Source organism: Micromys minutus (genome assembly GCF_963924665.1).
Source record: "Micromys minutus genome assembly, chromosome: 8".
In the NCBI taxonomy this organism is placed as follows: domain Eukaryota; kingdom Metazoa; phylum Chordata; class Mammalia; order Rodentia; family Muridae; genus Micromys; species Micromys minutus.
In genome coordinates, this window is record NC_137977.1 from 1627723 (window position 1) to 1642428 (window position 14706).

Genomic DNA, 14706 nt, shown 5'->3' on the forward strand with positions numbered 1-14706 from the left:
TGCCCCATTAGCTGCCCTATATCTAATCACATGGACCAAAAAACTCCGACTGAAGAACATTCAACTAAAATGAACAACTGCCTTTTTAACCAACCCCTCCTCACACACACACATACTTGCTGAGATACAGGTCTCACCCTGAAGCTCTGCAGGCTCAAACTTGAGGCCACGCCCCCTGCGCAGTCATAGCCACGCCCCTCCCCAGAACAGTCAGCATTATGTACTGCAGAAGCTGCTGTGCTGTCTCAACAGGGACTTGGGAGATACAGCGTGAAATTATGCACTAGATCTAGACTGGGAGATGTCAGTGGACAACTGACAAATCTATATATGTCTATATGTGCATTATATTACAAGAGGCTGAATATATCCTTATCTAAAATTCTTGGGTTTAAAAACAGTTTTTTCAGTTTTAAAAAAATTGTAAACTTTCAGAATTTAAAATTTCAGAGATTTTTGTTTGTTTGTTTTGTTTTCTAGATTTTAAAATATTTATAAACTTTACCAATAAAATTTTCCTAATCCAAAATTAGAAATGCTCAAAGGCCCTTAACTTTTTAGGCATTACAGCATTCAAAAGTTTTAGAATTCGGAGCCATTCCAATTGGGGTGTTTGATGTGTACATTAGACTTATTTGTTTTATTGTATATGCAAGAGTGTTTTGCCTGCATATATGTACTGCATATGCCTATAGCACGTGGGTGCTGGGATGAACCTGGGTCTTCTGTGAGCCATCTCTCCAGCCCCTCAGTTGTGTTTTAGTGCTGTATTTTCTGATGTTGATTATTACAGAGCCAGTCTTTGGAAGTCATAGGTTCCGTCTCCGGGTTTAACAAATCACAGGTTTAAATGAAATAGCATACGGGAGTCTGCTCTGAACACCATTCCTTGCCAATGTGCCCAGAGTACGACACAACTGCCCACACTGCATCACACTACGTGGGTACCGTGCATATTCTAGAGACTTAAAGACTGACTCTCCCATGCGGGCATCAGTACTGCCCACTGAGGACAGAGGACATTTGTGCACAAAGGTGAGGGGACAACTGTGCTTACACAGGAAAGAACCCCTCACAGCATATACAACTTTAAGTCAGAGTGGAGCACAGGCTTATACAGGCCAAAACTGTTGAGACAGAACATCTCTGTGACATTAGACTAGGAATACCAAAATCAGGAGAACAAGGTGGGGGAGCGGATCAATGGTTCCTTATCAATCAACAACATGTCCATACCAAATTGAACTTCATTAAAAAGTAAAAAGACAGCCTCCAGATGGAAGGATATTTAAAAAACAAAAACGCATGTCTGAAAATGGACTTGTATAAATAGCTCATAATAAAATGATTTCTGTACACTTTAAAGGCATAAGAGCGGCAACCTGGAAGTTCCGCAAAGAAAGAGAGAAAGGAAGGAAGGAAGGAAGGAAGGAAGGAAGGAAGGAAGGAAGAAAGGAAGGAAGGAAGAAAGGAAGGAAGGAAGGAAGAAGAAAGCCATTTAATAAAAGGCGTCTGGGTACCATGTATTTTAGAGCTCACAGTTCTAGGATTTTAGGATCCTGTGTGGGAGTCTCAGTGTGACTGTAGAAAACACCCATTCTTCTACCATCGCTGCTGTTGTTTCACACACTACACCCTGAATGTAGTCTCCCTTCCCTCCAATTCCTCCTGGTTCACCTCATACCTCCTTGTCCCTGAGATCCACTTCTCCACTGAAGAAGGAGGAAAAGGAAGAAGAGGAGGAAGAGAAGAAAGAGGAGGAGGAGGACAAGAAACAACACCATGGTGTAACAAGTTATAATAAGACTATGCACAAAACCTCATATGAAGGCTGCACAAAGCATCCCAGTATGATGAAAAGGGTCCCAAGTGAAGGCAAGGGAGTCAGAGATACCCCTACTCCCACTGTTAGGATCCCACAAGAACGCCAAGCTCCTATCACACTGTGGTATACAACCATAACAGAAGACCTAGCTCAGAACCATACAGGGTCCATGTTTGTCATTTCAGTCTCTGTGAGCCCCTATGAGCCTTCCTTAGTTGAGTCTGTGGGACATGTTCTTGTGAAGACACCTCCATCTTAAAAGACAAAATGAAGTGTTTGGCGGCAATAATGTCATTTGGTATGCAAATTTCTTTTAAGTGGTTCAACAACAACAATCAGAACCAATTCAGCATCAAATAATGTTTAAAAGGTAAACTAGAGGCAAGATGTTTATATGCATAATCTAAGCAAAAGGCACACAAGTATTCATGTAATTATCTTTAAACCTTTCTATAGTCTACAAATGAGAAAGACACACAGAGACAGACAGACAAACAGACAGACAGACATTAGAAAGAAGCTGTTTTTCAGGAGAGCCTGACAGGTTGCAGTCTATCCTCTTGCAGAATACTGTTTATCATAGAAAACTAACAGCATGTTTCAAGGTGACAGAGGGCCCCAAGATAAACTCTGTTGTACTCAGCCCATTAGCCCATATGGTTCTACCACAAATAAGACCATCTCTGTAAGCACCATCACTTTAGATATTTAGATGTGGACTCCTGATGCATAGCCAGATTCCCTGTACTTGTAAGTTATCATGTTGTCTGGTCTCTAGTCTACCCACCATCACGGTTAACTGTCCCCAGCACTCCCTATAGTCTGCAAACAGCAACTTAGTGCTGTCTACAACTGGGGTTATCTCTGGGGAGGTGATCTCATCAGGACAGAATCACTCCAGTAAGCCTCTATCTTCTACGTCCCAGGCTAGGAATACATGAGCTGACAAATGGCATTACCTGAGAAGTCATCTAAGCCAGGCTTTGCCTTGCACAATTTGGGTCAGAGGAGCCTTAGAGCGTGTCTTTCCATTCCCCCATTAAATGTCAGACTAACCCAACACTCTGGCTACCAGGAAAAGCTCAGTCCTGGGTTCCAGGAGAAAGCAGAATGACAGGACAGGATCAGAAACCGTTACCGCCACTGCCAATAGATCCCAATGTGTTAAAGGGCAAAGGCCATATCCACTATGGCCACGGGTCCTTACGTCACATGCTACAATGAGCGGCAGAAGATAAGTGTGGGTCTTGTTATCCACTGGAACCAGTGAGCTCAAGTGAAAGCACTGGTCTGATGTAAAGATGCTGCCCTCGAAGGTCAGCTAGAAGAAGGCAGCTGGATGTGACCAGTGCACCCAAACCACGCATCTGCAGTATGTGTCGGTAGCAATGCTCTAATATAGCTGCCTAACAAACAGTCACAATTTTTGGAACTACAGAATAAGCAAGATTTCAATTGATTAGAAAATTGTTACAAGCAAGACTGTAGGTTTCACATGAATAAAAATATTAATAACTACAGTTACAAAGTTAACACCCTTAAATACAAAGTTGTATCACTTCTCTGATTTGCAGGAAATTGGAACAGGATATGTGTGAAGGCACAGCTATAATTTTCAGATCTTATGTGCAAAGTAGAAATTACCTGATCTAGCCTTACAGCAAAGCCTGGACCATCCAAAGACTAATCCTATTACCTAAGCACAGACGTGGCTTTGTTTTAAACTGTAGTGGAGAAATTCTCTGCTCTATACGAGGCTCATACATCTTCTTAAATGCAATTAAATCTCTGGTGTCCATAGCAACTGAACCATCAAGAGACAAGTGTTGGTATTACAGTGCAGTGAGGCCCTGTGGAAGCCGAAGTCTGCTTGGCAGTGCCTCTGGCTTCTGTGTGCTCTCCTCACCTCGCTGCCTTGCGTCTGAATGTTCTCCATGTTCTGTTAGGCACTGAAGACGTATTTTTAACCTCTATGTTCTTTTATAAGTGAAGACTTTAATAGTCATAAGGTGAATGCTACAGCTTGGATGTGAAATGTCCTCCCAGTCTCTCGTATCTGAACATTTGGTCCCCAGCTGCTGGCTGTGTTTTGGGGGCCATGGAACCTTTGAGAGGTGGAACCTCGCAAAGCAAATGGGTAGTTGGAATGGGCCTCGAGTTTCATAACGCGGCCCCACATCTGGCCCTCTCTCTGCTTCCTACTCCTCCACAGAAAAGAACAACCCTGTCACACCCTCTCAGCACCACAGAGCAGTCGGCCATGCCTTCTTGCCATAGTGGATTTGAGCCCTCCACAGTGTGAGCAAAGGACATCCTCCCTTGCTCTGCTCCTGCTGGCTGTGTGCCACAGCAACAAGTCACAAAAGGACACCTCAGCAATGACTTTGTAAAGACATCAGCCACAGAGGGGTTTGCCGTCTACACTGCTGCCACAGAGCTGAGCGTATCACCTGTGGCCTCAGCATAGTAAAGAGAAGCACCGCTCACCTTCAAGCATGTGTCGGATGTCTTGGTCATCGGTGGCTTCTTTGGCTGTCTGTCCACTTCCGTTGACAACTGTAGTGTCAGCGTTGTATTCTAAAAGAAGCATCACCAGCTCCTAAATTACAGAGAAATTACTTTAGTTGTTATTGTTTCTACTTTATTATATGAAAATCGTTTTTCAAACTAGTGATTGCTATAATTTCTAAAATAGAAAAATATTTTAAGAAGCTTCATATCAAATCAGTTATGCCTACAAATTCTGCTAATAATTTACAATTACTCCAACAATTCCTAACCCAATCAATATATAGTCAGTTTTTTTAGTTGACTTTTAAAAGTAAATTTTCTAGGGTCTAAAGAGACATACCAGCAGTTAAGAGCACTTGTTGCTTGTGAAAAGGACCCAGGTTGACTTCCCAGCATCTATAGGATGGCTCTCAGCCGCCCACAACCCCTGCTCCAGCTCCAGCAGGTATGAACATGGTATACATTAACGCATGCAGGCAAAACATTCACACACATAACATGAGAATAAGTAAGTCTACAAAGACCTCTCAAGTAAACTATCCAGTTATTTTATTAACACACCGCATGATTAAACTAGTTAAGTGAATAAAATCACGGTTTAGAGAGAATTCAGTACTCAGTATATTCATTCATTTTTATATGGCCTGATGAGAGTAAGAATTTCTGGAACACATTTTCATAAACTTTTAATATTCTAAATATTTTATAAGCGGACAGAGGGATGGGACACGTCACACCGAAAGAAGTCAATGTTCAGGAATAATGGAGTAATACTTAGGTTCAACAGCACTGGAACACCACACAACCTTAGGCCGTGACGTGGAAGGCCCAGCCACAGACACATGGCCGTGCACGAGGACCCCACTTCCAGGGAGGGCGGGCATGTTCACGCCACCCCTGACTTTTCCTCCCTCCTTTAAGGCCATAAAATCTCATACATTATTCTTAAGTTTTTAGACAGTAGAAATACTTAAATAACGTTTATAACAAATGGAAATACATCAACCATCTTAGGTATTATATGACAGCCACAAACATCTCAGCCTTTTTCCAAGGAAGCTTGGGCCTTCCTATGTAGCCCAAGCTGGCCTCAAAAAACCCTCTTCCCTTGCTTTTTCCAAGAGATAAGGCCATAGGAGCTAGATAAGCAGAGAAAGAGCAAAAGCAGTAGCATTTTAGAAAAGGATATATATATTTTTTAAGGACGCCAGTATTTCCTGTCACTTTAGAGGTAACAGTTCATGAAAATATTTCATGTAAAAAAATGAAGAACCCAGAGCCTGGTAAAAATTATTTAACAAAATTGTAATAGTGCTGGCACACACCTTTAATCCAACACTTAGGAGGCAAAGGCAAGCAGAGCTGAGTTTGAGGTTAGCCTAGTCTACAAAGTTAAGTTCCATGACAGCCAGGGCTATACAGAAAAAAAAAAAAAAAAAAAAAAAAAAAAAAAAAACTCTTAGAAAAAGAAATTACAAATCACGTATTTGGTAAGAGACGTGTATACAGAACATACAAAGAACTTTACAACTAACTTCAGAAAGCCCAATTTTAACATGCATAGAGCAGAGTAGCGCAGCATATGTCTAGAAACCCAGCACTGAGAAGGCTGAAGAAAACAGATCGTGAGTTCAAGACCACCTGAAAATGGATAAGACAGTAATGGAGCCTGAGCCGACCCCACCCCAGACTTCCTAAATCAGGGGCTCCAAGTCTACTTAGAAACTCCAAATGTAGAAAGCAAGCTCTCAGAAAAAACAACTAACGTCAAAATCAGAATCCAGACGGCACTCTCGGGGACTGGTGTCTGCATTTACCCCCCGGACACTGGGACACCCAGAGAGACCAGTCAGCAGCCGGAAGTGGCCTGTGCTTTCAGGGGTGTCGCAGAATGATGGCTTCCAGCTGAGAGTGTTCTGTAGGCCCAGCCCTGCTGTCCTCTGACCTATCCTGCCTTCTGGAACGCTGCAGATACAAAACAGCTCATCCTCTTCCGCATGCCTCAAGATCTGGCATTCTTCCTCTAGTCCTGAGGTGTCCCTGCAGCTTGAAGAAACACCAACAGCACTGACATTTCCCTCTCTGAAAATCAGGACCTCCCCGATTCTTAGTAATTACTGACTTTGCTCATGTATTCAACACTGCAAATATCCCCACAGAGAAAGCATTCCTAGAGACCAAGCACTGAAGGAAAGCAATGGAGACTGGAAGGCCACCCTGTAGACATGGGCCTTGGCAGTAGGGGTTGGAGAAGGTACTGAGAAAACCTCCCAGAGACAAGGCTCTGACAAAACTGAAAGGGAGACCATGACGCTCACTGGGACAACCCCAGTCTACAGGTCAAAGTGGACTTTCTAAAAGGCCAGGAACGGGCCTGAGGAATGAAGCTCAGACAAAAAGCAATGAGCACACGCCTAGTCGTGAGCACAGAGGGCGAGCAGCCCAGTGAAGTAACGCAGGCACCGCGGGGCTCCTCTACAGCGGCCTCAGGGACCTGACACCGACAGGGCAGCTGACAGGAGGACCTGGATGCCTTCTGAGAAGCACGGGGCGGAATCGCAGGTTCTAAAATAATCCCCTAGGAAGCTCAAATGAAGCCAGAAGAACAGACTGGTTGGTGGAGGTGGAACATTGCCAGAGAAAAGAAAAATGCGGAGAAAGGCCTCTAAGGGAAGAGCCATCAGAGCAGCCAGAGAAGCCGCAGAAGACAGACCACGCCGACTCCTCCCAGAGCTCAGCCCGTCAGACTGCGAAACGTGAAAATAGAAACCGAGACTTGACAAGCCACCAGCGACATCCCAGAGGGTGCAGCTAAGGGACGGTGTGGGAACCAGACTGGAAAGGGTGCCAGGGAAGTGGGAAGGAGTGGAACTTTCTAAACTGAGGGCTGGGACAAACTCCGGTGACGCAGAGTGCAGGCCTCGTACCTGCCACCACGCCTCACCCTCGTCAGCCCTCTGCTGCCCATTCTCAGTGCCCTCTTCCCTCAGTGGAGGAACGGACGTGGTCCATTTTTCTCCGAGTCTGAACAGTGGCCACTTTTGAACATTTACTCATAAAGAAAGATGTTTTGCCTCATATTTCTGGCCAAGAAAGCACTTCTAGCTCTCTGTCTAGTAAGTCAGAAGGGTAAAGTCTGTTCTGGCCTCAAGTCTCAGTGAGCGTCCACTAAATGTGGGGACTGCAGCCAAGGCCCCAGGGAAGCTGCCGGCATTGTCCCCAGGTGCCCTAACCGCACCGTGACCCCCTGTCACTCCTCACTGATCCCTCAGGATGCTCTCACCAACCACAGTTCATTTCAGGTGACGGAGAGGAAAATTCTCACGCCCACAGCGCTTCTGGGCAATTTTCCAAGGGGTCGTGCACATCGCACAGGGCTCACCCTGTAAACGGGCAGGATTCTTGGCTTTTAGGACACATGCTCGCAGAGTTCTGCAGTCATACACACTACCAAAAAGTGGAACATACCATCACTCTCAGGAACCCCCATGTCCAAACAACCACTTGACCCCTCCTCCACTCCTGGGACCACTCATCCACATGTGGTCTCTGGGCTAGAGCTGGGAGAAGAACTGGAGCCAGCCACGTCTGCACCTCATGGCCGTCGGCTGCATTCACCGACCTGAACATCCGCAGAACTCTGGGAGGTATGAGTGACGACCCACGTTCTGTTTAAATGTTACCTGAGCAAGACATTAATAAACGTGTTACGTGTCTGTAAGCAAACAAACAGGTGCAAAAGTGTAGCCACCATGTAAATCCAACAAAGTTCATGCCATCACGACAACCAACAGCCAAGTTCTATCCAACTGAGAACCTGCCACATGACTGATGTCACTTCTGTCCCTGGGTCACGAGAGCCAGGACACTGACTTTACTTAATGGATACTGTGCTATGCGGACAAACCTATCGACTCAGTCCTCTGGAAGGGCTGCAAAGCCAAGCATGCCATAATCCAGCGCTCATGAGTGGGAGGCAGGAGTGTCATGGTTTCAAGACCATCCTGAGCTACAGAGCCAGGTCCAGGCAAGCCTCGGATATAGAAAGAGACTCAGAAAGAACTGCAGGAGGAGGCTGCATACTTCCTGGAAAAGACATCTCCATGGAGCTAAGCCTGAGTGTAGCCTACATAAACTTGAAACAATTCTCAACAAGCCGGGACCCCAGTCTTGTGACTTCAGTGAGCTCTGCCAACAACCCAAATGAGCTTCTAAGTGGCTCTAAGCCCCAGAAGAGATAGTCCAGCTAACACACTGAATTTAGTCTCACACCACTCTGAGCAGAGTCTAGCTAGGCTATGCCGAGTTCTCCACTAAATCTTAATGATAATCTACTTAAGCAACAAAATGAATGCAGATTTGAAGCCTGAAGGTAAGCAGAACAGTCTTGTGCATTGTGTCAAGGAAAGATCACCACATTGCCAGTAGCATTTCAGCTGAACATGTGCCACCTAAACCCAAAGGCCTGCTTGTAGCAAGGACGGTCAGGTCAGTGTTCTAGCCGAGAGGACAGGCGCGAGTATCCTGTGAGAACTCAGGACTCTCCGGAGAGAGATGCTATTGTTCTTGTACCTTTTTTTGCTTCCTCTAACATGATTCCGGAATTTTCTGGTTCTCATACCAGATGATGCAGTCTGAGCCACACCAGAAGACAAAGTCCCCAGGGCGCGCCTCCTGCCCTGGACTGACTGACTTTCACATGGGAAGAACGGCAATGGGAGCCATATTATTGAAGTCTCTCCCCAACGTAACGGCATCTGGAACACTTCCAGAGATTAGACAGCGCAGGAATTAACCACAAATCACAACTCTAGACTTATCCCCACCACCAATAGCTAAAGACAGTGACCAAAGCCTTCCAAATTCCGACAGGTGATTCCCAAACTAGCACTCAAGAAAATGGAAAAAATTGTTTTCAGATATGTTAATTCTTAAAATGCTGGTGTGTCAGGCTGCTTTTCCCTGGATAACTGTGCTTAAGACAACTGGGGGCCCAGGAAATGCGAATTCCACCTCAGGACAGAGTAACTGCAGCTGCAGACTGACAAGCAGGGGACACGGGGACAGAGGATTGGAGGCTAGGCTAGGAGGGGCACTCCACAGGCCACGGCGAGAGTCCCGCGTGCTTACGACGATGTTGATGCCCTGGGCTAGGAGGAGCGTTCCACAGGCCACGGCGAGAGTCCCGCGTGCTTACAACGATGTTGATGCCCATTAGGTAATGATACAGAACTGGTGAAGAATAGTCAAGAAAGCATTAAGTCCAAAAACACGAATTACGTAACAAAGAAAACATACACAGGACTCTGATCGGCTAAATTTGGTAAGGTCAGAACAATGTATGTCCAGTTACAGATTAAGAGAATGAGAAAGGAAGGAGGCCTAGGCGGGGATTAAGGCAGAATGAAATTAAGAGACAAAAACATGCTGAAGAAAGGAGTCATTTTTCCTCAGGAATCTGGATGCTGGTTAGTCACCCATGCTTAGACAGGCAGCAGTAATTGAAATTGGAGGAGGAGGGAGAGATGATGGTGATGGTGGCGATGGTGATGATGATGATGATGGTGATGATGGTGATCATGGTGGTGGTGATGATGATGATGATGGTGGTGGTGATGATGGTGATAATGATGGTGATGATGGTGATGATGGTGGTGGTGATGATGGTGGTGGTGGCGATGGTGATGATGATGGTGATGATGACGGTGGTGGTGATGATGGTGATGATGATGATGATGGTGATGATGGTGATGATGGTGGTGGTGATGGTGATGATGATGGTGGTGGTGATGATGGTGATGATGGTGATGATGATGTTGATGATGGTGGTGGTGATGATGATGTTGATGATGGTGGTGGTGATGATGGTGATGGTGATGATGGTGGTGGTGATGGTGATGACGATGAAGAGGAGATGATGATACAGATACAGATAGGAAGAGAAGGAGGGAGGTGGCCAATATGTTGGGAAATGCAAAGAAAATGTTAGGTTGCTGAGGAAAGGCTATGATCAAGATACAGTGTATACACATCAGCTTGTAAAGTAAAATACACATAAACTGTTATTTGGGGCTGGAGAGACGGCTGAGGGGTTTAGAGCACCTGCTGCTCTTGCAGAGGACTGGTGTTCACAGCACCATGTGCTGGCTTACAACAACCTGTAACTTCAGGGGATCCAACGCCCTCTTCTGACCTCCACAGACAGTAAAACATTCATAACATAAAACAAACAGTTTTTTAAAAATTCTTATCTGTCAGAAACAAGTAAATAGAAATCTAACATTTAAGAAGAAAAACAAGAATCAGTAATGTAAGTACTTTACTTATCAACAAAACAAGGTTTAAAAACTTGAGAAACCCTATGTTCTTGACATGAACCACGGGGGACAGCTGCAGGGACACCAGTTTTTCATTCTAAAGCATCTTAATATTAGGTGGCACTTCAAATTAAATGTGTCCACACACACAGTAAGGAAGAGTTAATGAATGTGGATGCTGACTCAGACAAAGTTCCATCATGTAAAACTGGCAAAGCCTGTTTCCTCAGTTAACTGGGTCTTTCAGGGTCCACTCACTACTGTAAGAAGGAACAGGCAGTGACAGGTAGCATTCTACCCACCGAGAGTATAGGAATCGGGTCAGTGGCAGGGCTAGGACAGATGAGGCTCAGGGGTACTGGGGTGTGGTTCAATGGAAGGCTTTGCCCAGGGTGTGTGATGCTCTAGGGTTGATCCCAGCACCCAACACAGTGAGATAAAGAATTTCACGACAAAACACTTGCCTAGAGGCTACCTCTGCTATCTCCACTTACCCCTGGCCTTAGAAGGCCACTGTGTGTCACTAACTCGCAGTCCCAGCCCTGACTCGGACCCGTCTGCTGGACCCTCACGTCATCCACTTGGTCAGATCTGACCACAGATGCTCGGAACACTGCTTCCCACTGCAATCAGGGAACTCACGTAGCAACCTCCCCCAGAGGCCAGACCACATGGTGCGCACACATCAGTGAGCTCCTCGGTGGGGCCTGTGTACTTCTTACCCACAATTCCCTCCAGTACAGCCCTCGGGACTCCTGACACGTGACGACCTCATGCATTTTCTAGCCTCTGCACTTTATCCAATCCAGTCCGCTCACCTACTTGCATGTGTGGCAAATGAAAAATCTTGCCATTTCGATCATTTGTCCATACTCAGAGGCCTGTCTTTGAACGGCTCAATTGCTGTCGACGACAACCGATGGGCGATGATTAGAAGCTGGAAGTGTACGACACAATGCTACCTGAGCCAGTTTCTGGAACTGAGTCAACTTTGGACTATTTAATCAACGATTCACTAAAGGAGAAGGCAAAATCTGTAAGTTAAAATCTTACACTGCTCCTAGGCTGTTCCCAAAATGGTGACTTTCGGAAGTTACTGTATTCTTAGGAAAGAGGACCATCCAACACAGCACTGACTGTTACATACAGGGTCTGAGCTGACTGAGGAAAGGAAATATCACCCCAGCCTGCTTGGGCTCACTGTGCACTGGGTCCCCAAACATGACCAGGTGGCCTTCCTCCAGCCCCTCTGTGGAAAATTGGTGCAAATTGGTTGTTGTTTCCATGGCTTTAAAGCTGCCTTCTGCCAGCCTTAGCCAGAGCAAACCAAAGCCATGCCGTTTGTAGAAAAGAACGGCAGAGGTAGTGCCATCTTTAAGTTAGGAGAGAGGGCGGGATCTGTCAGCACACGCTGTGCAGCATGTTCAAGTCTCTGTGTGGTCACCAGCATGTGGTGGGTGGCTAACGGTCTCCTCCAAGATAAAACATTCCATCCCACAGACGCTCTATAAACCGGAAGGTAAAGAACTCAAAACGGTCCCCGAAACTGACCAGATTCACTAGCCCCTTCTCTGTCAATGGAAAGACTAAAAGCTGAGTCCCTACCCGACAACTGCAAAGCGGACTCTGAGAGCAGGTATTAGCTGAGCTTCCTGGAAGAGGTTTAGACCAGTCACTTAGAAAGGACGCTCTACAACCTGCTGAGCTGCCTGCAGCCTGCACACCGTGTGCCAGGGGCCCAGTTTTGTGAGCTGCCACCCACACTTGACTGGGCTTCAGTGACTGATGTAGCTGTTTGGGTCATTTCTGCTTCTGTAGGGAACCCCAATAAATGTCATTGCTTTGTCAAGTTGGATTTTGGTGGTGTATGTACTTTGGTCTGTGGTGGACTCCCTATCCGGAAAGAAGACATGTATACTGTCTCCCCAGGAAAAGTCCTGTCACACAGCAGTTTACAGACCAACAGCCACTGGATGCTGACATCGTGAAGGGATGAGGAATCACGTGAAGGGTGCGTTGACGACACTTCCTACCACAGTTCCACTTCACTCACCGTCCGCCACAATCATGGACACCAAATGCAAAGTAGAGAACACCGGGGACTTCCACAAACTCAGCCAAAGACAATCAGGCTCAGCGACAGCTACTCTGTCTCACGTGCTGCTGGCTGGAGGAAGGGACACTTTACACGTGGGACACGGCAACTGATACGGGAAAACCTATTCTTTCCTACGCCCATCGGGACAAAGATCCAGGGCGGCCTGCACCACGCAGACAGCAGTATACCTTCACAGCTCTGCCTCGGCCCCGGGATCTATGCAGCCTCGCAGCAGTCCACCCCACCAACTAAGAGCTGGGGCAAATCCTAGGAGAATCAAGGGCCCTTTGCCATAGCAGTCATTTTTCTCAGGCCAGTGGCTGATGCCAGGATATTTCCTCAAGAGCAAATAGCAGACTGGCACGATGGGATCTTAGCCAAGTCTGACGCCCTGCTCCTACCAGGACTCCGCGGTAGAAAGAGAAAGCCACTTCTGCAAGTTGCCCATGTGTGCTGAGGCTCGGGTACATCTGCCTCACACACACATACAGATAAATAAATGAGGAAAAAATTAAACAGCAAGTATCTGGAAACAGTCCAGAACACCTGGCTAGCATGTGGGACTCGGATTCAGTTCCCAACACTCGTGCACTAGCGCGCAGAGAACTGTCACCATAAAGATTGAACCTGACCGTCTGGAAGAACCCAGACCTAGAGGAGGTGTCCACACTACACAAAAGCCCCGGCAGCCTCCTGCCTCATGTAGTCCTAACTGGCCTCAAATTCCTGACCTCTGCTTCCTCAGGGATAGGATTACGGCACGCACCATCGTCCAATGAGAGCAGGCAAGGGTAGTCCACGGAAGAGAACTTCAGTCCCTCCCCAGGAAACCAGTCAGGAAAGGTAGAATCCGGCCACCAGGAGCTGCTTCGGTTGGGCATCCCGAGGAGCCATGACCCAGCAGCCTTCTCTCAGCCGCTCCTGAAGTTGCTGCCCCCACAAATGGATGAAGAAGCAAACCTAAGCTAAGCTAGACAAAGGCGGGCTGTGGGACAAGCTTTGACTCACTGCCAAGGTCCCCTGGAGGATTAAGATCTGTGACTGCAGGTTTGGGGAGTGGCTGGGAGGCTGTAGCAGCAGCAGCTAGGGTCTCGTCTCCGGAGCGGGGCGGGGCGGGGGTCCCCGTACCTAGCAGGGCGGAGCTGTACAGTAAGGCGCTGCTCTTCCCAGGGCGCCCCACAGCAGCCGGCTGTCCATTCCTGACACCCCTGCCCTTCCACAGGAGTGACTCCACGGGCCAGAGCTGCTTTGTACCAATCTGCACCTCAGCTACTTCCCAGGAGCAAAAGGCAACGCGCCCGTATCCGTTTACAGACAGCCGGCCACGGAGGAGAGGAACAACACGGTTTCTGGAGGTGTGTGACATGTCTCAGGCACAGGGGAGCTCTCACATACACAGATCACAGGTCACTCTGCCTGTTAGGATATTCAACTCCTAAGGGACAGTATGTGGAAAGCATTCATTTTAAATGTATTGAGTTCCATTACATATAAAGGTCAGTGTCACAATCCAGATATTTCCCACACTTATTGTACCGCTATTGTACAAGCTGTATGAAAGTGCAATGATAAACGCCTCTGAGAAATGGGCAGGAACAAATGCCACACAGATCACGCAGTCCTTGTTATGCGGATTCAAGCACAGGACAGTAGGGGTCGCTAACGTACCAAAAAAGGACAAACATGCACTCCTTCAGTTTTGGCAGCTGAATTTATTTCAGAGCACAAGGATTTAAAAAAAAAAAAAAAAAAAAAAATTACAGTTGAGGTGCTTTTTTTCACAACTCAATTATTTTATTCAAAATCATTTAATTTAAAGTTTATAAGATATTTAAAATTATATACATGATAAAAGATGATAAATTTGTAGATTTGTGAGCACAATTAGAAATTAAATTTTTATCTAATCTAATTATACTTAATTATTACACACATAAGCTTAATATTTGAACATA

The 14706-nt window shown here is 46.3% G+C and overlaps 1 protein-coding gene across 2 annotated transcripts in view; it reads right to left on the reverse strand.

Moving 5' to 3' along the window:
* The window catches only part of OSBPL1A (oxysterol binding protein like 1A), a 154351-nt gene that overhangs the window by 127816 nt on the left and 11829 nt on the right, over window positions 1-14706 (reverse strand). For both annotated transcript variants that reach the window (XM_080920072.1, XM_080920071.1), the window contains exon 5: window positions 4313-4424. In XM_080920072.1, the coding sequence (XP_080776198.1) occupies window positions 4313-4424 (112 nt within the window). The remainder of the gene's footprint in view (window positions 1-4312; window positions 4425-14706) is intronic.